This window comes from Andrographis paniculata, unplaced genomic scaffold (genome assembly GCF_009805555.1).
Source record: "Andrographis paniculata isolate CXL003 unplaced genomic scaffold, ASM980555v1 Contig57END, whole genome shotgun sequence".
NCBI classification, from domain to species: Eukaryota; Viridiplantae; Streptophyta; class Magnoliopsida; order Lamiales; family Acanthaceae; genus Andrographis; species Andrographis paniculata.
The window spans coordinates 1084956-1112377 of NW_026137592.1; the positions used below are offsets into that span (position 1 = coordinate 1084956).

The 27422-nt window shown below is 35.6% G+C and overlaps 6 protein-coding genes and 1 long non-coding RNA gene across 12 annotated transcripts; 4 read left to right on the plus strand and 3 right to left on the minus strand.

Annotated features, from left to right (window-relative positions):
* Nucleotides 1–1373: 1373 nt before the first annotated feature.
* LOC127257108 (fructose-1,6-bisphosphatase, cytosolic) lies at nt 1374–4870 on the plus strand. Of its 4 annotated transcripts, none has more exons than XM_051283419.1 (13): nt 1374–1501; nt 1585–1746; nt 2115–2162; nt 2272–2346; nt 2433–2494; nt 2568–2634; nt 2714–2827; nt 2902–2988; nt 3096–3166; nt 3235–3300; nt 3377–3463; nt 3543–3618; nt 3709–4870. In XM_051283419.1, the coding sequence occupies exons 2-13, from the start codon at nt 1588–1590 to the stop codon at nt 3817–3819; spliced, it is 1023 nt and encodes a 340-aa protein (XP_051139376.1). In that variant the 5' UTR covers nt 1374–1501; nt 1585–1587; the 3' UTR covers nt 3820–4870. The 4 variants fall into 4 exon arrangements, 2 of the variants coding, with proteins under 2 accessions (XP_051139376.1, XP_051139375.1); XR_007839936.1 differs by having other exon boundaries at nt 1380–1746; nt 3709–3882; nt 4044–4870; XR_007839937.1 differs by having other exon boundaries at nt 1380–1746; nt 3709–3882; nt 4049–4870.
* Nucleotides 4084–4725, minus strand: LOC127257205 (vacuolar iron transporter homolog 2-like). Its single transcript, XM_051283585.1, has one exon. The coding sequence runs from the start codon at nt 4723–4725 to the stop codon at nt 4084–4086; it is 642 nt and encodes a 213-aa protein (XP_051139542.1).
* A 3770-nt stretch (nt 4871–8640) lies between the features above and the next one.
* LOC127257075 (transcription factor VIP1) lies at nt 8641–10730 on the plus strand. Its single transcript, XM_051283363.1, has 4 exons — nt 8641–9198; nt 9293–9425; nt 10140–10224; nt 10320–10730. Exons 1-4 carry the CDS (start codon nt 8705–8707, stop codon nt 10550–10552), a joined length of 945 nt encoding a protein of 314 aa, XP_051139320.1. The 5' UTR covers nt 8641–8704; the 3' UTR covers nt 10553–10730.
* On the minus strand, nt 10699–13351 carry LOC127257074 (serine decarboxylase). Its single transcript, XM_051283362.1, has 6 exons — nt 13184–13351; nt 12743–13061; nt 12041–12272; nt 11742–11935; nt 11500–11636; nt 10699–11389 (listed from the first exon to the last, which is right to left on the minus strand). Exons 2-6 carry the CDS (start codon nt 13032–13034, stop codon nt 10823–10825), a joined length of 1422 nt encoding a protein of 473 aa, XP_051139319.1. The 5' UTR covers nt 13035–13061; nt 13184–13351; the 3' UTR covers nt 10699–10822.
* Nucleotides 13352–14705: 1354 nt separating this feature from the next.
* Nucleotides 14706–16089, plus strand: LOC127257537 (SKP1-interacting partner 15). Its single transcript, XM_051284002.1, has one exon. It carries the CDS (start codon nt 14748–14750, stop codon nt 15894–15896), a length of 1149 nt encoding a protein of 382 aa, XP_051139959.1. The 5' UTR covers nt 14706–14747; the 3' UTR covers nt 15897–16089.
* A 1969-nt stretch (nt 16090–18058) lies between these two features.
* LOC127257153 (serine/threonine-protein kinase STY46-like) lies at nt 18059–23833 on the plus strand. Of its 3 annotated transcripts, XM_051283501.1 has the most exons (17): nt 18061–18532; nt 18614–18645; nt 18849–18963; nt 19386–19495; nt 19597–19713; nt 20252–20324; nt 20639–20749; nt 21252–21302; nt 21686–21825; nt 21915–22022; nt 22103–22176; nt 22250–22425; nt 22521–22616; nt 22707–22787; nt 22871–22921; nt 23126–23272; nt 23397–23833. In XM_051283501.1, exons 1-17 carry the CDS (start codon nt 18437–18439, stop codon nt 23433–23435), a joined length of 1617 nt encoding a protein of 538 aa, XP_051139458.1. In that variant the 5' UTR covers nt 18061–18436; the 3' UTR covers nt 23436–23833. The 3 variants fall into 3 exon arrangements, with proteins under 3 accessions (XP_051139457.1, XP_051139458.1, XP_051139456.1); XM_051283500.1 differs by having other exon boundaries at nt 18059–18645; nt 23349–23833; XM_051283499.1 differs by having other exon boundaries at nt 18062–18645.
* A 1840-nt stretch (nt 23834–25673) lies between these two features.
* On the minus strand, nt 25674–26583 carry LOC127257424 (uncharacterized). Its single transcript, XR_007839983.1, has 2 exons — nt 26057–26583; nt 25674–25880 (listed from the first exon to the last, which is right to left on the minus strand). It is a non-coding gene; the product is annotated as an uncharacterized LOC127257424 (long non-coding RNA).
* Between the last annotated feature and the right edge of the window lie 839 nt (nt 26584–27422).

The window sequence follows — 27422 nt, forward strand, 5'->3', positions numbered from 1 at the left end:
AAATATATGTATTTTTATTTCTAACATTTTATTATTTATGAGGCATTTTTTTAATTTAAATATTGGATATATTAATATTTTAAGTCTTGAAGTATTTGTTTATTTGGGTTCTTTTTTTATTTTATTTTATTTTATGAAGATAGTTAGTTATTGAATATAATATTTATACTGTTTTCGTTATTCAATTATGTGTTCATACTTTGAACATGTATTTTAATGTATGCATTTTTTTTTTTCTTCTTTTGTAATAGAAACAAGGTAAACAGTAGTATGATATTTTATTGTAAATAAATAAAATATTTTTTATAACATTATAAAGAGAAAAATAAATATAAATTTGTATAACAATCAGTGTATATAAGTGAATATTGAATACAATATTTATATAATTAATAATTAAAATATAAATAGATCAGCTGTTTATATTATATTTGAATTCAAAAAATAGTAAAAGTCAAAATTCAGCCCATTAAATGGAAACTAATTTAATGGGCTTATCAGTACTAAAATGGATCGGATCCAAAATTTGATATAATGACCCGATTTGGTGGCCCATTAAATACAATACCTGGGCTGGGCCAGCGTTTTTAAGTAATTAATTAACTATTTATTAAAATATATACCAAATTTAGTATAATCTAAACAACATATAATATCAATACGGCAGCGACTAGAGTGCTGAACGTAGAGTTGAACAGCTAATAAGCAATATATATAATATCGATATTTTACGAGTATTGATTTAAAAAATTAAGCAATATATATAATATCGATATTTTACGAGTATTGATTTAAAAAATCAGCAAGGTGCTGATTATCCAAATTCGACACTATAATCATTTCAGAGTGCTGAACGTAGAGTTGAACTGCTAATAAGCAATATATATAATATCGATATTTTACGAGTATTAATTTAAAAAATCAGCAAGGTGCTGATTATCCAAATTCGACACTATAATCATTTCTTAAAAGTACAAATACTATGCGAGTAATGAATTATATTAATATAATACAATCATAAGATATGATGCAGGTATATACAACACAATATATAAAAATAAATATATAGGGACAAACATCATACGATAATGTAAAAATAAATATATATTGTAAAAAAATTTTCAGGCTTCGTTGAAGATTTATAGTATAGATGCTATCCTGTGAATCTTAAATTGATTAGTTTATATATATATATATATATATATTTATTGTAACTATAATTAATAATTTATTTTTTTATTTTTTTCTGGGATGGAATCAATTTTATTTTTTTTCCGATGAGTTTGAGCTTTTCAGGCCATGGCCGCCCTCCACGTGTCGGCTCAGCCCAAAGGATAAGTCATGGAGATAGGCCCTTTTCCCCTCCACTACAACCTAATCCCCATCTCTATCAGCCTAAGTTCTGGGTCAGCAATGTCTTCCTCGAATCACGTTCAACAAACCTGACGATAAAGTCAGCTCACTCTGTCTGTAATTTTGCGGAGTCGTCCCCCATAAATGAGTATTGGACCGTGCGCTTAAAGCTTTCTTCCACTTTGGAAGATAACATACAATTCGTGTTGAATTTCTGAATTTCGGTTTAAGGAAATGGATCACGCGGCGGACGCGCACCGGACGGATTTGATGACCATAACGAGGTACGTGCTGAATGAACAATCGAAGCATCCGGAATCGCGCGGGGATTTCACCATCCTGCTCAATCACATCGTCCTCGGCTGCAAGTTCGTTTGCTCTGCGGTTAACAAGGTATGGCTAGGGTTTAATTTGATGTTTTATTGGATTCGAGAAACTGTTCTAGGGTTTAAGAGGTGTAATTTGGGGATTTGCACGTTTCGCTCAAATTAACTGCGAGAAACATGGAATTGCATTCTTCGATTACGTTTTTTGATCCGATGGATTGATTCTTCGCCAAATCGATCGAGTTGTACAAATTAAGAACAGAACATATTGAACGCATGTCTTCGTTTTAAGCGGGATTGTTGCAAATTGTTCCATAATTCAGTGGAATTTCAATCTTTACAGTTCTTAGTATTATCTGGTTATGTTCATCTTCTTCCTTGGTTGAACACGCGAACGTTTGTTTCTCCATGGCGATTGAACTCTGTAATTTGCAGGCTGGTTTAGCCAAACTCATCGGTCTTGCTGGAGAGACCAATGTGCAGGTAAATCCTCATTAGCATTCTTATGCGTACAAGCCATTGGTAATCTTCTATGCTTTGATGTTGTAATGATGTTAGAACAATTATTTTTTCGGCAATTTTTTCGTGGAAGGGTGAGGAGCAGAAGAAGCTAGATGTGTTGTCGAATGAGGTTTTCATCAAGGCGTTGGTCAGCAGCGGCCGAACCGTATGCTGTTAAATGTTTTTTCATTTCAAACATGGAGATTGGACGATAATTCGGTTATTAACTATGAAATTGTTAATCACTGACAGTGCATTCTTGTGTCCGAAGAAGATGAAGAGGCGACGATCGTGGAGCCTCCTCTCCGGGGAAAGTATGATCCTTACTCTATCGAATGCCTTTTGTATTATAGTCAGTTTTGGAATGTAGATCTTGTCGATATGTAGGTATTGTGTTGTGTTCGACCCGCTGGATGGATCGTCTAACATCGATTGTGGTGTCTCTATCGGGACAGTACGTGTCTAGATTGGTATAAATAGTTCTTGAATTATGCGCATCTCCGATGTTGTAATGAAATTGGCTTTGTGTCTAGATCTTTGGGATCTATTACATAAAACACGCGAACGATCCAAAACTCGAAGACGTGTTGCAGCCCGGGAAAGATATGGTAGCTGCGGGGTATTGTATGTACGGAAGCTCTTGCATGGTGCGTTCGAAATTTGTTTCTTACATTTATTCATGGTAAAATTCTTAGTTTCCGTTTGTCCAATATGTTGACAGCTTGTTTTGAGCACCGGAGGTGGGGTTAACGGGTTCACACTCGATCCCTCACTCGGCGAATTCATCCTGACTCATCCGGACATCAAGGTCGAATCTTTAATATTGTTCTTAATTCTTTTTACTACATTATCGTAAAAGGTTCTTTCGATACATCCTTTTACGTAATTTATCGGTGTCGAATTTTGTTCGAATAGGTACCAAAGAAAGGGAATATCTATTCGGTTAACGAAGGGAATGCCAAGAATTGGGATGGGCCGACAACTAAGTATGTATGCACATTAATCTTGCACGTTTATCATCCACCTCGTATTATTGTTTCGATCGATTCCCCAGGTATGTCGAAAATTGCAAGTTCCCAAAAGACGGGTCGCCGGCGAAGTCTCTTCGATATGTCGGAAGGTAAGAAAGAAAACCCGCGACTTCATCATTTCGATTTGTTATCGAAGAAACGTCGTCATCATTCGTATTTCTTCAGCATGGTTGCCGATGTTCATCGCACATTTCTCTACGGCGGCATCTTTTTGTACCCAGCCGATAAGAAAAGCCCGAACGGGAAGCTGAGGTAATTTAAGTCGAAACGAGTCTCGATTACTCCACGCAAACATATGTATTGATAAAATTCCGATCGATTCGACCATCAGGGTTCTCTACGAAGTGTTCCCGATGTCGTTCTTGATGGAGCAAGCCGGAGGACAAGCATTCACCGGGAATCAACGGGTAAGTTACCCTCCGATTTTCCCTCGTTTTAATTTCGAAATCGCGATTAAATTGACGGTATATTGCGTAACCCATTTCGTACTGCATCAGGCGCTCGATTTGGTCCCGACGAAGATCCACGAACGGTCCCCAATATTCCTCGGCAGCTTCGACGACGTCGAGGAGATCAAAGCATTGTACGAGGCCGAAGGGAAGAAGTAAAAACAAGCATTGTAAAGATTCGATCGATTCGAATTTGGAAGTCCGTTGCAACTAAATGAATTGGTAATAATATGAAAAGACATCAGCAATGTTTGATCATATATGTTCAATCCATAGATGCAATTGAAACTTTGTCTATAGTAATCACAGCCGTTGGATGATATACATTCAACGAACGGTCCAGATGAACCGAGCATCGCTAATTTTTTATATATATATACTAGCATAGTATCCGTGCTATATATGCACGGTTATATTTCTTTCTTACAGGCTTTTCGATCCGATCAGCTTCGTCAACCCGAAGGTAATCCCCATCGCCATCCACCCCCCGATTAAAACCCGGGCGGACGACCTGACGACGGGGGCCTTCCCGAGCGCAGCGCCGAGCCACCCGAATGCCAGCAGGGCGGCGGTGGCGGAAGCCACGATCGACGCGATCCTGGCCCGGTAGTCGGTGATGAATGAGGCGGCGAGGAGCGGGACCATCGCTCCGACGGAAAAAGTCAGGGCTGACGCGGCGGCAGCCTGGACGGGATTCGGGAGATCCTCCTTGCTGCTGCCGTCGTCGATTTCTCCGGCGGCTGCCGCAGCCTTCTTGTCCCGACGCAGCTGGGCCACTTCGATGTCGAGCTGCGAATAGACGGAGACGAATTCTCCGATCGCCATCGAGCAGGCTCCGGCGACGAGGCCGGCAAAGCCGGTCAAGATCATCGCTTTGACATCGGTTTTGACTGAGCCGATGCCCATGAGTAGCGATGCTGTCGAGACGAGGCCGTCATTGGCGCCGAGGACGGCGGCGCGCAGCCACTGGGAACGCTTGGAGTAGTCATATTGCTTGCCGGATTCCGGCGCCGCCGCCGCCGGCACTGTTAATTTGAGGTCGGAGTTTTGTTGGTGGGAAGCCATTTAGTGTTGGTAAGTAGGAATGTGAGTGTGGAGAGCACGCGCCATTGTTTGGGTATTTATAGAGTGAAATTCCGAGGGATATGTTGTTCTACACAACTAATTATTTAATATTGCTTTTCTACTAAAGTTCATATTTTTATTTTTATTTTAGTTTACTTTACTTTATATATATAAATGTTGAAATATGAAAGAAATATTTTGGTACTTTGGATAATATTACAAGATTACGAAGAAATTAATTTGTAAGTTTGACTTGGAAAAAAGGTTTTTATGGGTTTTGTTTGGAGTGTTATTATTATTATTATTATTATTTTGTATCTGTTTGGTTCGGTGAAAGATAGATAATGTGATATTTATATGGTGGTATAAATAGATGTTTTAAATATGAGATAAGTTTGCTATATAAAAATTTCAATAAAATAAATATTCTTGTTAGATTGGATATATAGATGTCCTTGTATTATACTCTTTTTCATCCAAATTTTTATCCACTTTTTATTTATTTATTTATTTTATTATTATTATTATTATTATTATAAAAAAACAATAAAAAAATCTCATTTTTTTTAGTTTTATTTTACTATAAAAGAAAAAAAAATTATCTATTTTTTTTAAAACTCATGTTCGATCAAATGAACATAATTTTAGATAACGAAAGAAATATATATATGATTTTGGTCCGCTTACAATGCTGAATGAAAAATTAACATTGTATGAATTTTTTTCATTTACCATATGAAGCATAAATTCAATATAGTTGGTTTTTTTTTTTTTTTAATACAATATATTACTATGTGCTAAATAATAGCATATAGTTGTATTGTATTGAATTCAATTATATACTGTACTATATTGTATTAGCATTTGTATTACATTAATATAGAACACTTGATACATTTTATAGTAAAAAATATACTTATAAGTTATAGTTGAATTCGTAATACATTTTTTGTAAATATTATATAAAGTGTAAGATTTTTTTTTTTTTATTTTAAAAAATAATAATAAACCATCTTAAATAAACGCATAAAAATAAGCAAATTTATTAAAAGAAAAATATAATTAATTTTGCTATAATATGTTAGATCGTGTTTGATTGAATACAGTTAAATCTAATTTATAGATTGTGATAAGAATGCTTATAAAATTAATTATACCTGGCTTTTCAAATTTATTATTATTATTATTATTATTAGAATTCAATCCCAAAATGTATTGTTTATTAATGTTTTACTCTAATACAAATTTTAAAATAAATTATCAATATATAATATGTAATATACACGCAAAATTTAATTAAAACATATAAAATATCATTAATAACTGAGTGTGTGATTTTAACAAAAAAAATAATAATAATAAAAAAATACATATTTTTTCAAAAATATTAAATTATCACGCATATTTATTATTTTTATATTTTTTATACAATTTTATATACCAACCCTTTTAATTATCTCATAAAATGTTTGCACAATTTGTCATATATTGTAATAAAAACATTTAAAACTACAAGCATTAAACAAATACGGTTACACTTATATTTATCTTTTATTTGATTGTTTTATATTTTAGGAACTTGTATGATGTAATATTTTTTAATTTAATATAAGAATATTACAAATAAATAAGATTATTTATGAAATATATGCTGGGAGCTTTTTGTATATAATATAAAATATGTAATATGCGTATAAAACTTCAATCATTTCAAATTTATTATAAGAATATGACATTATTTTATATTATATAACATATAATATACTACAATTTTAATTTCCTCAATAATATCATTATTTTCTTAAAAATAATAATTGTGTTAAATTGAAAAAAAGAAAAAAATATATATATAATGTATTGTTTATTATATTATCATATGTTATGAAATATGTGATTGATCGACACAAAAACTAAAATATTTTTTAGACAGACAGCGGGAAACTTAATTAGATTAATTACTAAGATAAAAACGGTTATATTGACTTTATATATGATTTTATTAAAACTATTATTACATTAATTTTAAGAAAATAAAAAGCATCAAAAGCATATGGTAATGCCGTAATTAAATAACTAATAGCTAATCTGAGTCATTAACGTTTGTTAATAACTTCGACAAGTGGAAATTAATTTTGTGTTTGTCAATTTTATGCATAAAGGTGATGTCCTAATCGATCTAATCTTAGATAATACTTACTATGATTTGTACTTTGAAAACGATCTAGTTTTGGATTATTATTATTATTATTATTATTATTATTATTATTATTATTATTAATTTTTGTAAATGGCGTATTTGGCAATTAGCTGATAGCTGTTAGTTGTTAGCTTATTCAATTAGCTGATAGTTGATTCAATTAGCTGATAGCTGTTAGCTGATTCAATTAGCTGATAGCTGTCAGCTGATTCCATTAGCTGGTTTGACTAGCTGATTCGATTAGCTGGTTGTATTAAAATGTTTGGTAAAACAACCGTTTGATATTAACTGTTTATATGTAAAATGATAATTAAGGACATTTCTATTTTATTCTTGTTTCTAATATATTAAATTATATTTTTTTTGAGTTTAGAATGTTTAAAATTTTTTGTTTTTAGTTATTGAAAATTGTAAAAGTGTTATAAAAGTATTTATTTTTATTACAGTTAGATTTAAAAAATAATATATTTTTATTAAAATATAAAATATATAAATAGTTTTTTTTTTATTGAAAATGATGTAAAATATAAAATCATAAATTTTTCGTGTATATATTTATTATGTTAGTTATCGATTAGTTCATTATATTTATAATTTTCAATAAATTTAATTTATTTAATATATTTTTAGTATAAAATTTATATAATGTAATTTTAATAAAAAATAAATTATTAATATTTATATTTTTTATTTTATATTGATTTTAATAAATTTATATATTTTACAATTAAAATAATTTTTATATAAAAATTACTTATTTTAAATTTATAAAAGAAAAACTATAATATAATAAAAATATTATAATATAATTAATAAATAATCAAAATATATTTATTTGCGTAAAATGTATAATAAATTTTTAAGGTCATACAAGGAATAAAAAAAATTACAAAAAAAAACTATTTGAAAATGCTGGGTAAGTTAGCTTTTTACAAATTAGCTTTTTGGGTCCAAAAAGCTAATTTACCAAACACCTAAATGAACTTTTTGACTGGTCAAAAAATTAAAAACTGTTCAATAAACTAAAAGCTCTTCAAAAAGCTATTTGCCAAACACCTCCAAAAATAATTTATTTTTATTTTTGTTTTTTATTAGAGATAAGTTAACAATGAATGAGAATCAATAAATGAGATAGCGTTGAAAGGCGAAAGGCTCGAATGGTACAATCCCTCCGTCACCCTAAGAGAGCCATTCCATTTAGGGCGGGACAAAGAATCCATTTCAAAAAAAGCAGTGACCTCACCTCGAACTTGAATATCAACGAGGGGGAGTCTTAGGAACAATAATTAATTTTAGCTCGAACTGTTTGTAACGGCTTTGATTATCAAGGAATAGAGACCTTACAAAACGTTTAATAGTATATATATATTCATTATTTTAAAAAAAAAAAAATATATATATATAGAACGTATGGTTCATATAAAAAAATAAAAATAAAAATCGAATATAGAAAATGTTTGTAATAAAGAAAAATATAGTTGGGCCGGCCCATCAATTAACCTAAAAATACTAATGGGCCAAAATGTAATTAAGCTGACCCATGAGTTAACCTAAAATAGGAACAAAAATGTAGGCGGGCCGAGCCAGAGGAATCATAATTGGGCGGCCCAATTACGATTACCTCGAACCTCCAACCGCCACATGGCCAAATCGGTAAGGTGGGGCCCGGCCCCGCGATTTAGTCAAAATCTTAATTTCTACCCCAGAAAATTATTCGGCGATATCTTTTAGTCCTTTCCAAATCCAAACCCAACCACTCCATCATCAATCATTGATGCGATAATGGAGCCGGAGTACGCCGGAAAACCTCTCCCCGCCGATCTGGACCAGATGCCCGACACACCCACCCGCCGCGGCCGCCACCGACGCGCCCATTCCGAGACCTTCTTCCACTTCCCCGACCTCGACGACTTCCTCATCGACGACGTCGTAGCTGATCTCAGCTTCGACCGCTCCCAAACCCCTCCGTCGCTCCTCCCCAACGCTCCGCCGCCGCCGCCGTTTCCTCACCAAGGAAAGGCGGCGCCGGCCGCCGCAGCCCCTTCCTCCGCTCATTTACGGAGCCTGTCGATGGACGCCGATTTCTTCGAAGGACTCGCGCTGGACGCCGCCGCGCCGGCTCCGGAAGTCGGCCGCCGGCCTAGGCACCGGCACAGCAATTCGATGGACGGTTATTCGAGTACGACGTCGTCTGAGGTCGATTCTAGCGCTAAGAAAGCCATGCCTGCTGATCGGCTGGCCGAGCTCGCTCTAATCGACCCCAAAAGGGCAAAACGGTTTGCCCTAATCCCTTCCCCCCTCCCCGTTGACCTCCATTGATGCTATTCTGTATTTCTTCCGTAAGCAAAATTAGGGTTTCCTTCCTTGCAGAATACTCGCGAACAGACAATCAGCTGCACGATCCAAGGAGAGGAAGACGCGTTACACGAATGAGCTGGAGAGGAAAGTCCAGACTCTGCAGTCGGAAGCCACCACGCTGTCAGCGCAGATCACATTGTTGCAGGTTTGTGCCCTAATTTCAAAGCTCTGCTATTGATCATGGAATTAGTTCAAGTAGTAAATGAGAATTATCATATTAACTATCGCCTGCAGATATTGTGATTCCTGTGCAATGCTTCCATGGCAGATTCAAGTAGTAAATGAGAGTTTTGTGTTTGATTATGCTGCCCTGTTTTTGGCCTTGGCCTTTAGCTATGTTACTTTCTTTTTCCTTGAATGTTCTATGCATTTGTTGCTAAATCGAAATCGATCCTTCCAACTTGTGCCTGCGGCAATGTTAGTGTTAAATGACCTGATTTTAGGTGAGATGGTTATTTAATATGGTTTCCCTTGTTTGCGCCATCCAATTTTAGTCGGTGGACAACAAAAAATTCATGTCAATGCCAGAATTTAATCATCTTTGATAAATCGTCTTGCATTTTAGTTTATTTTATTTAATTGAACGAATTTATTTTTCTCAAATTTAGTGTGATAAATCAAATCTCCCATTATACACATATATGTAATTATAGATAATAGAATAGTCAATATTGTTACTATTTTCTGCGGAGACTGACCCTATTTACCAAAACTACTGCATTTTGCATATTTATGTGACGTAGGAACTAATACTTATTTCGCGAACTTGCAATTTGGCACATGATAAATAAATGATGTGTATTTTTTTAATCGATAAACAATGATAATCTTGATGTGTGTGGCATGCCGCATAATGCAGAGGGACACCAGCGGGCTGACAGCGGAGAACAAGGAGCTTAAGCTGAAGCTACAGGCTATGGAGCAGCAGGCGCATCTCCGAGATGGTAATGCTCAACAGTTTTCTGTGTCTTGTACAATTCGGCCGTGTCTTTGATTCGAGCTACTTATAAATCTGTCGCGATCTGTCTGTGCCCTTCAGCTTTGAATGATGCATTGCGAGACGAACTCAAGTGGCTCAAGATTGCGGCTGGCCAAGTTCCCAGCGTCAACGGCAACAACCGAGGCTTGTCTTCGCAATTTCTGTCCCAGTCGCAGCCGGCAACAAACTCTTATTTCAGCAATCACCAGGGACAGCAACAGCAACATCGAGCAAGCCCGAATAACCCAAGCCCGACCCATAGTTTCCCGGATTTTAATCATCGGGCTGGATGAAGTCTCGTACGAGGACTCTGAAAGGTGTGTACCCTAAGGCTGTATGATGGCTGTATATAGAAATCTTTATACCGAGTCTGTTTAGATTCGATATATATTTAGCCTAGACGACGATTACAATTATATGCGCAACATATAGAGGTGAATGAGTGAATAAAGACGAACAATTTGCCACTAATCGAACTTTCATGACACAAAATCTAACACGCATACGTATTTCGATACAATACATGATAGTAGTAGGCGATAAACCGATCAACATCGCCAGCATTACTGGTGAAAAGGGCAGCGGCAGTTGCCGGGGCCAACGTCTTCTGCAAGACAAGGGGCTTTAACGGCGCCATCTTTGTACCAGATCGATCGAGCTGCGACTATTTCATTCAAGAAGTCGTCAAGCTTGTCTACTGTGACGTTAGGCATCACGACGACGTGCGCCATGTTTCCCTCGCAAGCTAGCTGCCAACGGCGAATGAAATCTTCGTTGCGGGGGCGCTCGAACACGACAGTACTGCTAAGCTCATTGAGCATGGCACTGATCCCGGCTTGTTGGAGTCGATCTTTCAAGTAGTGAGCGTTTCTCAAGCATTTTTGGACCTCTTTTTGGAACCCTTTGTAGCCTTTTCGGTTCAGAGTGTACCAGAGGAAGAGCGGGGCATGGCCGTTTCGACTTCCCATGATCGTGGCGTCTCTTGAGGCGAGATACTCTACGTTCCTCGATAGCGCATTTATGTTCTGTAGCCTTGTTATTTGAACGCCACAGGGCATCGGGCATCCCACGAACTTGTGGCCCGAGACGCTGACGCTTCCAATGGGCTTCTTGAATGTAACTTTGGGTGCCTGGATTAGAATTCAATAATAAAACCATTTTGTAGATTCAATTTACTCCTCTACTGATAGATATCTACTTGGATACACAGAATGAATGATATGGCATAGATTGCATATACCTTTTTAACAAATGGCATCATGAGTCCAAAGAGAGCTCCATCACAATGAATGTAGAATCTATCGTGCGAAAATCCGCATTCTTCCAAGGTTTGTATGACAAGATCAAGATCATCGACGGCACCCTTAACAGTAGTTCCTGCAATTTGGATTATACTTTTGCTAATTTAGACACCGCCAGATTAGCAGGTTCTACTTTGATATTTCAAACTTGCATACTGAAACAAAAGGGGGAGAAATTTACCAATGTTGACATTGAGGATTGCCGGTTTATCTTTGTTGCAAAGAAGCTTGGCTTTAAAATCAGAGCAATCGATTTCGCCAGTGATCAAGGTTGCAACTTTTTCACACTCCATTCGGTACATTCGGGCTGCTTTAAATACCGAATAGTGAGACTCCTTCGAAGCATATAAAATTCCATCGGGAAAAACTTCTCTCCTGTCAATTTAGCAAAGAATCAACGTAAGAATTTTTATCAAATTTGCAGCAAATATGCCTATCCTGGAATTAGATACTTGTTGAAGCAAAACAAAGAATGCATACCCAACAAGTATTCCATGAAGATTTCCCTCAGTGCCACAGTTTGTGATGTATCCCCAGTACTCATTTTTCTCAATTTCCCACAAGCGAGCAAACCAATCCAAAACACCCACTTCAAACTGCCTCGAGTGGACACCATAGTTACTTTCAATAAATGGATCACCAAGGTTGTTAATCGAAAAATGTTGCAATTGAGAAAGAGCACCATATTCAAAGTCCAGATTGTATGGATATCCTATGTTGCAAAAGAAAGGTATTAGGACAATGTTCCGGCAAGGTAAGCACGAGGGAGGTTGGTTAACTTGACTATACAACCCCAACCAAATCTACAGTTAAACATTAGATGTTAATCATGCTAAGGTCTTAAGAGTCTATGTGTACACAACTCATTTTATTTCAATCTGAGTGTTCATTCATGCCAATAATGAAAATCCCTAGACTAACTATGCATCCATTTCCTCTACAACCACGTCCATAATCCAAGTGAAAAAGAATAATAATATGGATTATCTAACACTAGGTTTAGCCCCTTCATGAAGGTATTTATCGTTGGCAGTATAATCAAAACCACACATCAATCCAAAACCCTACCAATATAATGATCTAGCAAACTTTGATAAACAACAATCTATTCATTTACAAAACCACAAATGCTACAACACAGATCAGAAGATCAACATAGAATTGATAATATCAACCATATACCTAAATGATGCTTGGTCCGCTCAATGAGTGTTTTGCGGTATCTCGCAAGTACACCAGCCATGTACGCCTCCTTATCGCCGGTTGACTCGTCGTCGGCGTCGGGTTCCGTCACCTCCAAGCACGTGGTGTGCACGTTCCTCCCTAAAACTATCTCCCTCCTCTTCTCCCCATCCCCATCCTTCCGCAGTACCACCGGAGGCACCGGCTCCGCTACCAGAGCCGTCGGATCGAAAGCATTCACATCCAAATGCTCCACAGATTTTCCATTGACCAGAGATCCATTCACAGACATCTTTGCATCCAGCTCCACCGAATACACCTATTATTTTCACCAAACACACAAGCGCAAACCAAATCTCACACACATCCCCTTCCAACACCAAAAATATTAAAAGCAAAGCAACATAAAAACCAAACAAAATGCCTAATAAATCAAAATACCTGGTAAACCAAACCGCAGCTGCACCGGACAAACACACCGCGAGATCGGAGAAGAGATCGAGGCCGTGCGGGTCTGCAAGATGAGATGGTGAAGTCCCGTTGCAACAGCTGCCCTGCCCTCCTACCGCTAATTTATAGGTAAACAAAATCAAACTGTTAACACACACACATGATAATCACGGTTCGAAACGACGTCGTTTCACAATTTATTCACCCTTGGAGCTTTGCGTTCGCTGCATCACATGGGCCCCACTAATTGCCACATTTATTGGTCCCTTGAAAACGATAGGGGTGACGTGGCGATTTTCTTTTATTTAGAAAAGACACCACTTGCAATTAGTATTATTTTCTTTTTCTGGCCTGCCTTAAACATTTTCATATATAAAAATCACCTTCCGTCCCATATAATATTGGTATATTAATATAGACACGATAATTTAGAATTTAGCTAAAATATAATTAGTAAGTAATTAAAAAGTATATTAGTAAAAATAATTATTATTTAATAAAAATAATTATAGATTAAGATTAAAATAAGTAAATAGTTTAATTAAAATTAAAAAAGTTATAAAATTTAAAATTTAAAATACGATTAAAGTGAATAATTATATTTTCAAAAATCGAAAGGACAAGTTACGTAGGACGGACGAAAATAGAAAATAGAGACAAATTATGTGGGACGGATGGAGTACTTTTTTCTCCCTTAATAATCTATCTATTTTTTTTCATTTTTATTTGTCCCGTCCCGTAACAAAGTATTTATTTTTTATTTAATAACTGTATTATCTACTTAACATTACAAATACTCTCCTAATTTACAATATATTACACAAATGTCATTACTTTTGTATCATACATTAGTAAAGCAATTTAGATTTTTTTTTACTTTTACTTCTACTATATTTCAATATAATACTAATATTCTAAAAAATAAATGAATATATAAATACGGACAGGGATTAATAGAAAATAAAAAAATTACTTCCCTCAGTATCCGTCTGATTCAATTTTTTATTTTTTATATCAATTATATATATTTAACAAATATAAATTAATTTAATTAAATTTTTAACCGTTACTCAAAATCATTTATTTTTTAATTCTAAATTTTAAAACTTTATATTAAAGTATTACATAATAAAAATCAGATTTTGAGAATTGCTAAATTGATCTGACACTTTTGCGTTGGAAATATCTCATCGTCGTTTAATGGATATAATTATTTATTTAATTTTAAAATAATTGAGGCCTAGTTTACTGGACCTACCACGTGTCCCGACTGTGATTGGCTGTTTGCATCCAATAGAATATTCAAGAATTTCTCCACGCGTAAGGCCTAGATTCATGTGGGCCAGTCCACGCATGATCACGGGGTTGGTGCCCGACCGCCACGTCACACGCTAATATCTGGCCCAATGTAATTAGGCCCAACTGGGCCGGTCGAATTGGCCCTATAAACATTTTACCGGTTCAAATTCGGCCCGGCCCATTAGAAGCAGTTGGCAATTGGAATAGAGCTGCTTCGTTTCAATACTGTGGTGATTGACAGCGCCGGCCAAATCCGATGGATTCCTCTCCTCTGAACACGCTGCCGCAGGAAACCCTCCACCAGATCTTCTGCCAACTGCCGATCCGGCAGATCGCCGCCGCGAAGTGCGTCTGCAAGGCGCTCTACTCGTCCCTGTCGTCGGCGTCGTTCCGCCATCTCCTCCGCACCCAATCGCAGCCGCTCGCACTCCTCGCGCTGAAACCCTCGCATCGTCATGCGTCTCCTCAGCCTACCCTCCACTCCTTCGATCCGTCGTCGAATCGATGGCTGAAATTCTCCCTGGCCTTCCTCCCCTTCGCCGCCCTCCACCCCATCACCTCCTCCCACGGCCTTCTTTACCTGTGGGCGTCCGTACAGAATTCGCGGAACTCGCCGGCGCAAAATTCCCAAAAAGCCCTAATCGTGTGCAATCCGTTGACCGGTCAGTTCAAAACGCTTCCTCAGCTCGGCTCAGCTTGGTCGCGCCACGGCTCCGTCTTAGCCGGGTCGCCTGGCGTGGTCGTCGTCCTCACGGAGCTCGCGGTTCTGTATTACTCGGAAACTGCGAATCCTGATGGTCGCAACTTCGATTTCAATGGTTTGAGCAATTGGCTCAAGTTTTCGTCGAATCTACCGTCGAAGCCGAGGAGTCCGGTTCTGATTTCAGATTTCATACTCACATTGTGCGATGTGGGGTCGCCGTGGAGGTCACAGTGGGCAATGTTCAAGACGAAAATTGTTGGTATGGAGAAAACAATGCAATGGATTAGGGTGGAAAAGCGTGAATGGGGCGAGATTTTTGACATACTGAAGAGACCAAGATTGGTGAGGGCTGGTAACAGCCGCAAGGTTTACATGGTTGGAGGATTGAAGAGTTCATACGCCTTACAGAGTGCGTGCACAACAATCTTGATTTTAAGGTTGGATTTGGAGAATTTGGAGTGGGAGGAGGCAGGTCGAATGCCTGTGGAAATGTACAAGTGTTTCATGGAGAGTAGCAAGTTTAAGGTGTTTGGCGGGGGCAATCGAGTTTGCTTTTCAGCGAAACGTCTGGGGAGGTTGGCATTGTGGGAGGAAAGCATCGACGGAAAGGCAGAGTGGAGGTGGGTGGAGAGTGTGCCCGGAACCGGAGATGGGCTCTGCCGTGGATTCGTATTCGAGGCCGGGCTTGATTCAGTTCCATAGTGAGCTACAAGTATGATTTCTTGGTAATCATATCAGTGATTTGCAACTTAATGTGGAATTGATTCAATCTTGATATCTACTTGCATTATTCTGCTTACAATGACTGTTGTATTATCCGAATTGTGTTTGAACTTACTCTGTTTGTGCTCGCCGCCATGAAATGCTCGTTCACATGTCATATGTTTAGTGATTATCATCTTCTAATCTGTTAATTGATCAATCTGGATATCTACATGCATTATTCTGCTTACAATGATGTTGTATTATCCGAATTGTGTTTGAACTTACTCTGTTCGTGCTCGTCGCCATGAAATGCTCATTCACATGTCATATGTTTAGTGATTATCATCTTCTGATCTGTTAATCTGAAGCATGCTTATTTTGGTGCATTACATTTCCTAATCAATGGAGCTGAATTTAGTTTTTGTAAAATTATCGCTTCTATGGTAGAGTAGCTAAAATGCTTCTCCGATGCTTGTTAGAACTCGAAGAACAATCGTGTCATTACTTACCTTAGTTTAACACTAGATTAGAAGCAGTGTAGAAAATGGTGTCCAAAATTGATCCTATCTTGATCTAACAGCTGAATCTCAACTTAAAGAAACTTAGGATGAAATAATTCTATTACATGATTGACATATAAGAAATTCTCGTGGAAATAATAGACAATATTTGCCACTGTGATTCATTGCATAGTGTACTGTTACTAAGAAACATTGCCCTTTATTTGGACAGACATTTATAATGTCTTTCCAAGGTTGCTTTTTTTTTGTAATTTTGGTATATTTTTTGTTCAACAGACATTCTACATTTGTCCCATGATTATTTATATTCTTGAATTTACAATCTAGCTTGTGCTGTGTGATTCAAATAATTTTGACAACCATTACATTTCCCCATAAGGATATTGTCTTGTTGCTCATCATTTCTCGCTTATAGAAATAAAATGTGCAAGTATATTATATGTATCTTGTATATATATCGAATATTGTTATGCTACTACAAATTTTGTATTATTAATTTATGTTTTATGTATTGTGAAAATTGAAATATAATTAAGCTCAGAAAGTGGCTTCTTCATATATAAATAAAAATGTACATAAACAAGAAAGGGTCCATTTCTTCCATTAACGTGACGTTAGAAATTGACACGTTAACCAATAGCGACGCTAGGACGGTTTTCCATTACCTTTTGTTTTCTTGGAACTGTTTTTACTTGACATTGATGGGGAATCTACTCTCTACAGATTACACCATTTTCTTCAATAAATGGATTATATAATTCAATAATAATAACAATTTAAATAATAATAATAATAATAATAATTATATCACAAATGATTTTAAGAACATATTCTCGAGACGTTTCATCTAATAATTTGCTTTTATACAATCATTGTTGCTAGAATGATATCTTTTCCATTATGGGGTGAGAATTGATGTCCCCATTTTTAAATCTTACATTATCTTTGAAAATTATTTTATTCTCAGGGATCAAATTTCATGGTTAGTGCGTCCATTTAAATATTTCTACTAAAAATATAGTAATGAAAATCAAGTTGGGGGAGAGTGGCTGCTTATGTTATAAATTGGAATAGAAATTGATTTTTAATGTTATATATATTTATGTCAGTTAAACAGCATTTATAGCAAAAATAAAAATAAAATTGGAAGGTTCCAAAATTCACCCACCCCACCGGCACCAGACAGTCTACCTCACGTGACGTTCCTCTACGGCACGTGACCGAGCTTTAGCGTGGTTACTGCAATAATAGCCAATGCCGTGCTTTAGTAATCTCTAAGTCGTGTTTGGATCTCGAAACTCTATCTTCACCACTTTTTTATAATTTATTCTAAAATGGAAACCTGTTGTCATAATTCAAATACTAATATTTAAAAAAGGAAGCTAAATAAAATATTTTTTCGCTTTTATGATTGCATTGTAAGCCTATCCACTTCGGGTGGTCATTCCGAATACATATTTTTAATTGCCACGACAAACAAACACGCCCTTGATGAGCTGTCGTCGTAATTGTTACAACACCAATGTCCTCCCATGTCATTTCACACACAGGTAATTTTCTCAATATTTGCCTTAAGTCCCTGTAATTTTGGCTAATGATACATTTACTACCCTATCCAGTCGCCTCTCCCACTCCACCTTTTTCGCTGCACACACATGACACATATATGTACATATAATATGTATATACAGGTCTCTGTGTGTGTATATATTGTTAAGAAGTTGTGCGTGGAGTTGTGAAGCAGTTGTAGATTGTACCAAAAATCTGTTGCAACTGTAAATTGGGGAGGGAGACCTGTTTTGGCAGTAATGGTGACCCAATTTGACCTCCCAGCTGGACGAAATACCCAATCAGCCCTCGCTTCTCGTCTCGGATTCTACCAATCGTTGGACTGAAAATATACTTTTCCGATGGGAGTCAATTGACTTTCTCGATGTTGATTTCTGGTGGTACGGCGGGGTAGTAGTGTTATCTTGTTTGGTGTAGTGGTGGAAGCTTGATTGTTGTCGGTTAGGTATGGATTTTGTTGAGGAGGTAGCGGAGAGTTCGTCGCCGCCGCGAAGCTACGGCGGGGGAGGAGGAGGAAACGGAAGTGGGGGAGGAGGGAACGAGGTAATCAGAAACGATGTTTATAATCGTCTTGTCGAGAATCGAATTGAAGAGGTGATTACTAATCCTAATTTCCGCGGGCAGTTGGAGAGCCACTTCAGTCGCCTGCCTCACAGGTTTTCTTCGTATATCTGATCCTACACCGCTGCTCAAGACTTTAGTGGATTCACTTTTTCTCCGCTTTGAGTTTTTTGTCGATTTATGGATGGGGTATTGGGGTTTAGTATTTTTGATATATTTGACCTCGTTGATCTCTTGGATGGTTTTTGAATTCGACTTTATTGCAGCTTGATTTATGTTTCTGATGATTTTGTTTCAGTTACGGGCTGGATATCAACATGGATCGAGTGGAAGACGTCTTGCTGCATCAAAAGCTTCTTGTAAGGGCAAAGGAGGAGACCATTCAACCTGTTTTCCACATCCGTTTCATCGAGGTCAAAACATTTTTATTGTCATTTGATTCTTGATATAAGAGTTCTCGATTTTGCGAGCTGTTTAATGGTCATAACCTTGAGACTGTAAATCAAATTATGTTATAGTGTATATGCTCTTGAATTATCTATGCCTGTATTTCTTACCATGGCATGATCAAAGTCGGAAAGGGCTAGAAAGATGAAAGAGGTGAGTTTAAGGCTTATTAGTGGAACATAGGCGGGAATCAATCAACCATAAAATGAATATATCTAAAAAATGAATACATCCTTCACTTTTTCGGGCGACATAGAGGACTTGCAGAACATTGTCATTAATGGAAATGGAATCAATCCTTATTGTCTAATAACTTCTTGACGTAGTTGTGTTTTATTTAATTCATCACGCTTTCTGGTTTGATATATGATTTTGTATCCTTAAGCAGCATGTTTCGACTAGAGGTGATGATTTTGATGGAGAATTAGTTGCTAGTGTACCCCCAATCTTATTAGAACATGATACTGCCACAAATGGTATCCAATCTTCTAATGAGAGGTATTTATGAACCAAATAATGAATAATTTCCTTCATAAGTTACTTATTTTTAGTGAATTCATGTGGTTCTTAGTCTTTTTATATTTCATTGCTTTGATTAGAAACAAGAAATCGGGTGGCGATGAGACTTGTTCTAAGCTTGAGGATCTCAACTTGGAAGTTAGGAGGAATTCTTATGGCATAAAGAGGGAGAATTCTGCAGAAGATATTTGTGAAAGGTAAGTTTTATATAATGAGTTTCTTTGTTTATTTTAAATTGAATTGAACTTAAACTGCTATCATTGGGAAGTAATTAAGAGTTGATAAAAGACTCAACCACTTTGTTTTTTTTCTTTTAACCTTCTGTCTTTGGCTTGTTAAGAGATGGGGTGGAGGTGTGTGTGTGTGGTGTATATTAAGATCACTCTTGCTATTAGAGGGCTTCCATGTTGAAATGATGCAGAGTGAAGTTTGAAGAACTCGGAAACTGTAGTAACCTGGAGAGAAAGGCTTGGGTTTTACAGCTGAACTTTAAAAACGAAGAACGGAACTATGAGATTAATTAATTACAGCTTCTCATTGCTGATTTTCTGTTGAAACTGTAGGTGACTTTTAGGTAATATATATGTGTGTATGCTATATATATATATATCTATGTGATTGATTCCTTAGCCGACTGATGAATTATATCTTTGATTGAATATGATTTATACAGGAAGTTAAATAGTTGTGTGTCACATTCAAAATATAGATTAAATATTAAGATGCATATTGTAGGCAGGAAGCATCATACACCCCAATTCACGAAGTTATATTTTCAACTGTCGACAAGCCAAAGCTTCTTAGTCAGGTAAATAGTGGGGAGTCCTGTGTCATTTCTTTTCTTTCTTTTTTTTTCACTAGATTTGACTTCATTACACTTCTTGTATCTCGTCCATTGTCATTGTTTCACCTTTTGCATTTTCATTGGAAAATCTAAGCAGTCAGTATTACAGTGCTGTCCAAACATGAAAAAACAGTGTCAGTAATGTTTTCCGTTCCCTCTCTGTTATCCATCCTTACCTCCCACTTTTTGGGGTGTTTGCTGTGATTTTAGCAACCAAAATTCAAATTATTTTGGTAACTAATAAAGGAGTACTTTTAAGTTCTCTTCTATGTTTTCAGCTCTCTGCACTGCTCTCCAACATAGGACTTAACATTCGTGAAGCCCATGTATTTTCCACAACAGATGGCTACTCTTTAGACGTGTTTGTTGTCGATGGATGGCATACTGAGGTATCTTGATTTGTCGAAGTTGTGAATTTATTTGCCATTGTAAGCTATGACTTCTCATAACCAGAGAATAGAGGCAATAGCATTCACTTCTCATCGTCAGTAGTAATTTTTTGGTAGCATACTATTTAATGGTCATCTGAGTTCTTTCATTATGAAAATTTCTGCTTCAGTATTACCTGACCTCGTCTCAAAAATGGGTTTTACAAGTTAAACTTGACTAGTTTTTTTATACTTTTAGGTTGCTGGATATATTGGTTTTAGTTTAGCTCTCCATGGAATGTAATGATTACTAATATAAGCCCCTAAAGATTTCTTTCAATGGTATTTCTATACCATTGAAAGAATAAATATGGGTTTCTTGTGATTTGAGTGGCAAGTTTATTGAATTGGCTGGGCTGGGTGGTTCATTGATAGGGGATACTAGAATAGTTATTAATTTTATGATGAGTATGCTGGCCGTTAGAATTGTAGCTGATATCGGCTATTACGGCTTCTTGTCTAGGATACAGAAGGCTTATATGAAGCTGTGAGAAAAGCAATTGATGAAGGCGAGGTAATGATTACGATCCATAACTATTGCCTTTGTTTTTTGGCCCAAAATTTAAGCTATTCTAAGTTTGCTTTCCGTTGCCTCTATGAGTGATTGGCTGATCCAATGACAGGTTGAAACTTTTTGCCGATTCATGAAATAGCCTGCACTTATGATGACCTAAAATTATAGGCAATATTGTCTTGATTCAACTGCATAACCCGAAATATAATTTGGAAGCTTGATATTCAGGAAATTTAATTTTTCTTGAATCTTTTTCTCTTTTTTTATTTGGACTGTGTTCCTTAGCAAGAAAATGTGACAACTATTAGCATGCATTCACATCCATGAATGAGATGTCATTACCTTTTGGACAACCGGATATCGACGTGCATTGCATTATCTAGGGATCGTGGTCAGGTTCTTCACGCTCTCACTCACTTGTGGAGAAAGCCTTCCCCACACAAACAGATCGCGAGGATTGGGAAATCGACTGGAGATTATTGAAGATAGGTGAAAAAATTGCTGCTGGATCTTGTGGAGATTTGTTAGTACTCCACTGCCACATATTAAATTTGTCGGTTTAAGCTTGCCCTGTTTAGCCTTATCGCTGACATTTCCACCATTCATAACCAGGTATCGTGGAGTATATCTTGCCCGGGATGTTGCTATCAAGATCCTTCGATCCGAACATCTGTACAATTCTCTGGAAGCTGAGTTTGCACAGGAGGTTTCTATTCTAAGGTGGCCGTGTTTCTCTCATGTTAAAATTCACACCTAAATATTGATTCACTGCTTCGAATTATAATAGTTTTTTCGCGCAGGCAGGTGCAGCATGAGAATGTTGTTAGTTTCATCGGGGCTTGCACAAAGACACTGCACTTGTGCATAGTAACCGGTAGGTTAACCTGGAGTATTTCAACACAAACGGGCTAATGTTCTGATTGTTTTTCAATATCTTCAAACTATAGAGTACATGCCCGGTGGAAGCTTATACGAATACCTGCACAAGCATCATCACTCCTTGAAGACACCGCAATTACTGAAGTTTGCACTCGACATATGCAAAGGGATGGAGTACCTGCATCAACAGAATGTCATCCACCGGGATCTAAAGACTGCAAATTTGCTAATGGATAATTGCAATGTGAGTAAGAAACCGGAGTTTTAGCTCAAACCTTAATATGTCATTTTATGTTACTTCATCAGTATCTGTTGATTGGTGCAATAAAAATTTTCAAGGTTGTTAAAGTAGCAGATTTCGGAGTCGCTCGGTTCCTGAATAAGGGAGGGGTGATGACGGCAGAGACGGGGACTTATCGGTGGATGGCCCCGGAGGTAGCTCTTTTATAAAGTTTACTTATTACCATTGGATTCAACGTGGTGTTGTCTGAAAGACTACCCTTGTACTTGCCTGTTGTTTCTCAGGTGATAAATCATGATCCGTACGATCAAAAGGCAGATGTGTTTAGTTTTGCAATCGTTCTTTGGGAGCTTGTGACGGCCAAGGTTACACATTACTCTCGTTTGTAACCCATAATGATCTTAAGCAGCCATTCATGATATGGATTCATTCGCTTTTTCTCTTGCAGGTTCCATACGACACGATGACACCTTTACAAGCCGCGCTTGGAGTCAGACAGGTTTGGAATCTGTTAAACAATAATTTTTACCTAAGTCTATCTTGCGCGCGGCCTTTAGTATATAATAATTACATTTACATATTATATAGTTTACCAACGGAATCTTGTTTCCACGTTCTCCCTCCACAGCCATGGATGAATTCATTCGCATGTGTGCATTGAGTTCCATTGTTAGTAGTATTATATATGTGTGTTGATTGATAGGGTCTTCGACCGGAGGTGCCAAAGAATGTGCACCCGAAAGTGGTGGAGCTGATGCAGAGATGCTGGGAAGGTCTCCCGGACAAGCGGCCTTCGTTCAGCGAAATCAGACCAGAAGTGGAGGAACTCCTCCTGCAGGAAGCAGTAAAGGTAAGGGCAAGTGCATAGATTGATTGATTGCTCGTAATATACATACCTACATTCATTTTAAATTTGATTTGTGTAGAAGAAGTAACTGATTGGATGGGATCATTCATTCGTTCATTCATTTCAGATGAATTGTGCAGACGAATTCTTATCCAACGGCTGCTGATTGTGTATCTGTCTTTAAACAAACTTTACCACGGTGAGCCGCTCCCCCCTTGTCCTCTTCTATGTCTTCTTCTAATCTTCTTTTTAGAGAGAGAGAGAGAGATATGTTAATGCTACAATTCATTAGAGAGAGAGTTTAGTCGGGGGTGGGGGTGGGGGTGGGGTGTGTTTTTGGTTTAAGAATTTTGGGAAATTAAGTGATGGAAGAGAGAGAGAGAGAGAGAGAGAGAGAGAGAGAGAGAGAGAGAGAGAGAGAGAGAGAGAGAGAGAGAGAGAGAGAGAGAAGGATGATTTTGAGCAAATCCTTGTGTGGTAGCTAACAAACAAATTGTCAAATTTGTGGGTTGATGTGATGTGATGAGTTCAAATAACAAATTTGGGTTGAGTTTATTTCCATAATTGTATTAGATTAAATTTGGTTATGATAGTGTAAATTATTTTGTTTGCAAATTATTGACTTGGATCGGAAATTTATTCATTGTCCACTTCGGTAGCAGCAGCAATAGGTTCTCTTGTCATAAAAAAAATAATAATAAAAATAAAATTATAACATACTCCATAATTAATGGAATGTAATCTCAACTCGAACAAACATTTGAACTTAATTTTTGTAAATTTACCATCAAAATATTTTAGTGGACTTACTTAGTTAATTGGTTGAAATTGGAAATTTCAAGCATTCATCATATAGGAAAAAACCATCTGTTGTTATTATTATAATTGCATGCTTCAATTTCAAGGAGCAAGTGATATCTTGGTATTGACTAAAATTAATTCAAAGACATTGTTATTAATTTGATCATTTTTATTGTTTCATTAGTTAATTGAGCTCTTGTGAAATACTGAATGTTTCTTTGATTAGTCACTTTCATTACAGTTGCAGTCTTTTTAATATCATCACCCATTCTTCAATCAATAATTATTATTTCACTTAAACTGTAGCTGCTTGGCTAAATCATGAATTTATATTTATATATATATATATATATATACACATCTATGTAGTGCAGCTACCATTCATACGTTTGACTAATGTAAATGTATATATATAAGAAGAAAGAAATATTTTAGTACAAAAATCATTGTGAAAAAAAAATACAGGTGTGTTATCTTTGAATTTGAGTTTGGATTTTATTTTAAAAATAATTTGATAAGAAAAAGTAATAAGTATATTTTTATTTAAAATTATAAAAATTGTATATATTAAAAAAAATTAAAATCGAATGCAAATTTATTTATTTTTGTCTTTTAGTGACTTATGGCTCAAAATTTCCTTTAATTGCCAATTAGTCTGATATTGGTATTGAAGGAATTAAGGACTTAAGAAATTTTATTTGATGTTGCCCATTTCTAGAACATGCATTGTCTTATTTTCACATTCTCAATTTCTAATACAGACACTAATTGAGGTCCCTTTTCATTTATTTATTACTTTTAGAATTTATTTATTATGAAATTTTTGCAATGTTTTATATAATATATATATATTTTTCAATTTCTCACATTGCAATAAATATTCGTTCATGGGAACGAAAAACACTAATTTTAAGATCCCATTAGTTTGTTTTCCATTGAAACAATTGCATATATTCATAATCAATATAGGTGTATAAATAAATTAATATACTATCTCCCCTTACTTGGCCACGGAAACTAAAAATTAAAGTGAAATATTATAAAAAATTTACCAAAGTATGATTAAAAAAATTAAAAATTAAAAATAATGTGATAAGTAGAAAAAATAATAGCAAATTAGTTATTATTTGTTAATTAAAGTAGCGGTAATAAAATTATAGATGAATAAAATTATTCATTATAAATAAATTATACATAAATTTAACTAATAATAAAACAAGAAAATATGATGTAATTATAGCAGAAGAAAATATATATTAATGTCAAATGACAATGTTAATTGATCAGTTACGTAGAAAAGTCCTTTAATTGAAATAATATTCTTTTGGCTGACCCTTTCATATATTTTACCTTGCCCATAATTATTTAATTTCCGTACACTTACTACTTTAAAAAAAGGTGTGTTTGGTTGGGTTTTCGGTATCTTTGGATATTATATATATATTAAATGTGATGTTTGAATGGAAATTAAATGTTGAAGTTGATACTATTTTTTAAGGTAAATAACCAAACAGCACATTTATTTTATTTTATAATATTAATATTAAAAACGTAAAAAGATAAACATAACCAAACAGCACATTAATTAATTAAAACATGCACCTTAAGAAGAGAAATAATTAATAAGAAGCATGTAATAAAATTACAACAATACATATATACGCCTGCATGCATGCCAAAAGCTACACAGCTGACGTGGAAATATAAAAATACATATTTAATTTATTATAATTTAAAATAACAATATTTCACTCTTATTCCATATCTTCATCTTCATCAGATCACTTCTCAACAGACTCTTAATTGGTTCCTGAAAATTAACAAATTATAAACAAAACCATCCCAAAATAATAATAATAATAATAATTGTCTACATAGTTCCAGGACTCTTATGTTTCATCGAGAGTTTACTCAGTTTGCACTCGAAGAATTATAATAAGGGATTTTTGTCCCAAATAAATAAGTACATATTTTTAAGATTATTACCGTATTTTTTGCTTAAGGGTGGCCGCCGTACGGAGGATGGTAATAAATTGGTGGAGGCGGCGGCGGAGGTGATTTGTAGACATACTTTTTAGGGGGCGGAGGTGGAGGTTATTTGTAAACATAGGGTTTTCTCGGAGGTGGTGGAGATTTGTAATAATAATGCTTCTTGGGAGGCGGCGGCGGCGGCGGCGGCGGTGACTTGTACTTCTTGGGAGGAGGAGGCGGCGGTGGCGACTTGTACTTCTTGGGGGGAGGAGGCGGCGGCGGTGACTTGTACTTCTTGGGGGGTGGTGGCGGGGGTGACTTATAGATATAGGGTTTTTTCGGTGGCGGCGGCGAGTATTTTTTCGGTGGATAATAATTGTCGTGATCGTCGGCGATGACGGGATAAAAGTTAATTAGGGACACTAATGCCACCATAATGGTGGTGATTAGTGGGAGATTAGCCATGTTTGATTTGTGTGATAATTTTGTAGGGTTTGGAGCCCTTTATATAGATGAGAAAAATTAATCTTTGGTTAATTTAATTTGGATGTTTTTAATTACCAGGGTTGATGATTTTTATTACCATTTGAAATGTTCAATTTTGTGGACTTTTGATGTGTACTATATTTGATTTGTAAATTGGAAATAAAATGTCACATTGATGAGTAGGTGGTGTTTGATTGACTTAGCTCACTTAATTGTGGAAATTAAATAATTCATTTGATTATTTATTTTTCTAGAATACAACAGTTAACCATGAGATATATCATCAAGGTGGTAATGTTATTTTTGAATAATTAATTAATAGTCAATTTGGTTTTGATTAGTTAAATTTATTTTAATTTGCCCTTGTATATATTTTTCAAATTTTGAAGAATTGAATATATGATGTGATATTTTACAAGATAAAATAAATATTTAATATAATATATTTTTAAAAAAGTTATCATTGATAAGTAATATAAAAGACTTAAAAAATATGTGTATGCAAACAAAGTTTTAATTTTATTTAGAGTTAAGTGTATATTAATATGTTCGGTATAGGATATTACACACACATATATATATATATGCTCAATTTTTCGCAAAGAAAAATTAAGATTGAATGAATACTTTAAGGATGTATTGACTTGGTACGATTAAATAATCTCGATATGTTAATTAAATACATGAAAAATAATTTGATTGTAAGTACACCAAAAAGATAGTAACAATATTATCAAATTTAAATTAAAATTTTGTTATATATATACACACATATTTATACATACTCAAAGGTTATTCATTAGTTGTGTACACTCTTCAATATAGATTTGATCATTTGTATGTATTTTAGAGCTTGTACATTATTGTGGTGCGTGTATTCATAGGGATTTTTTTT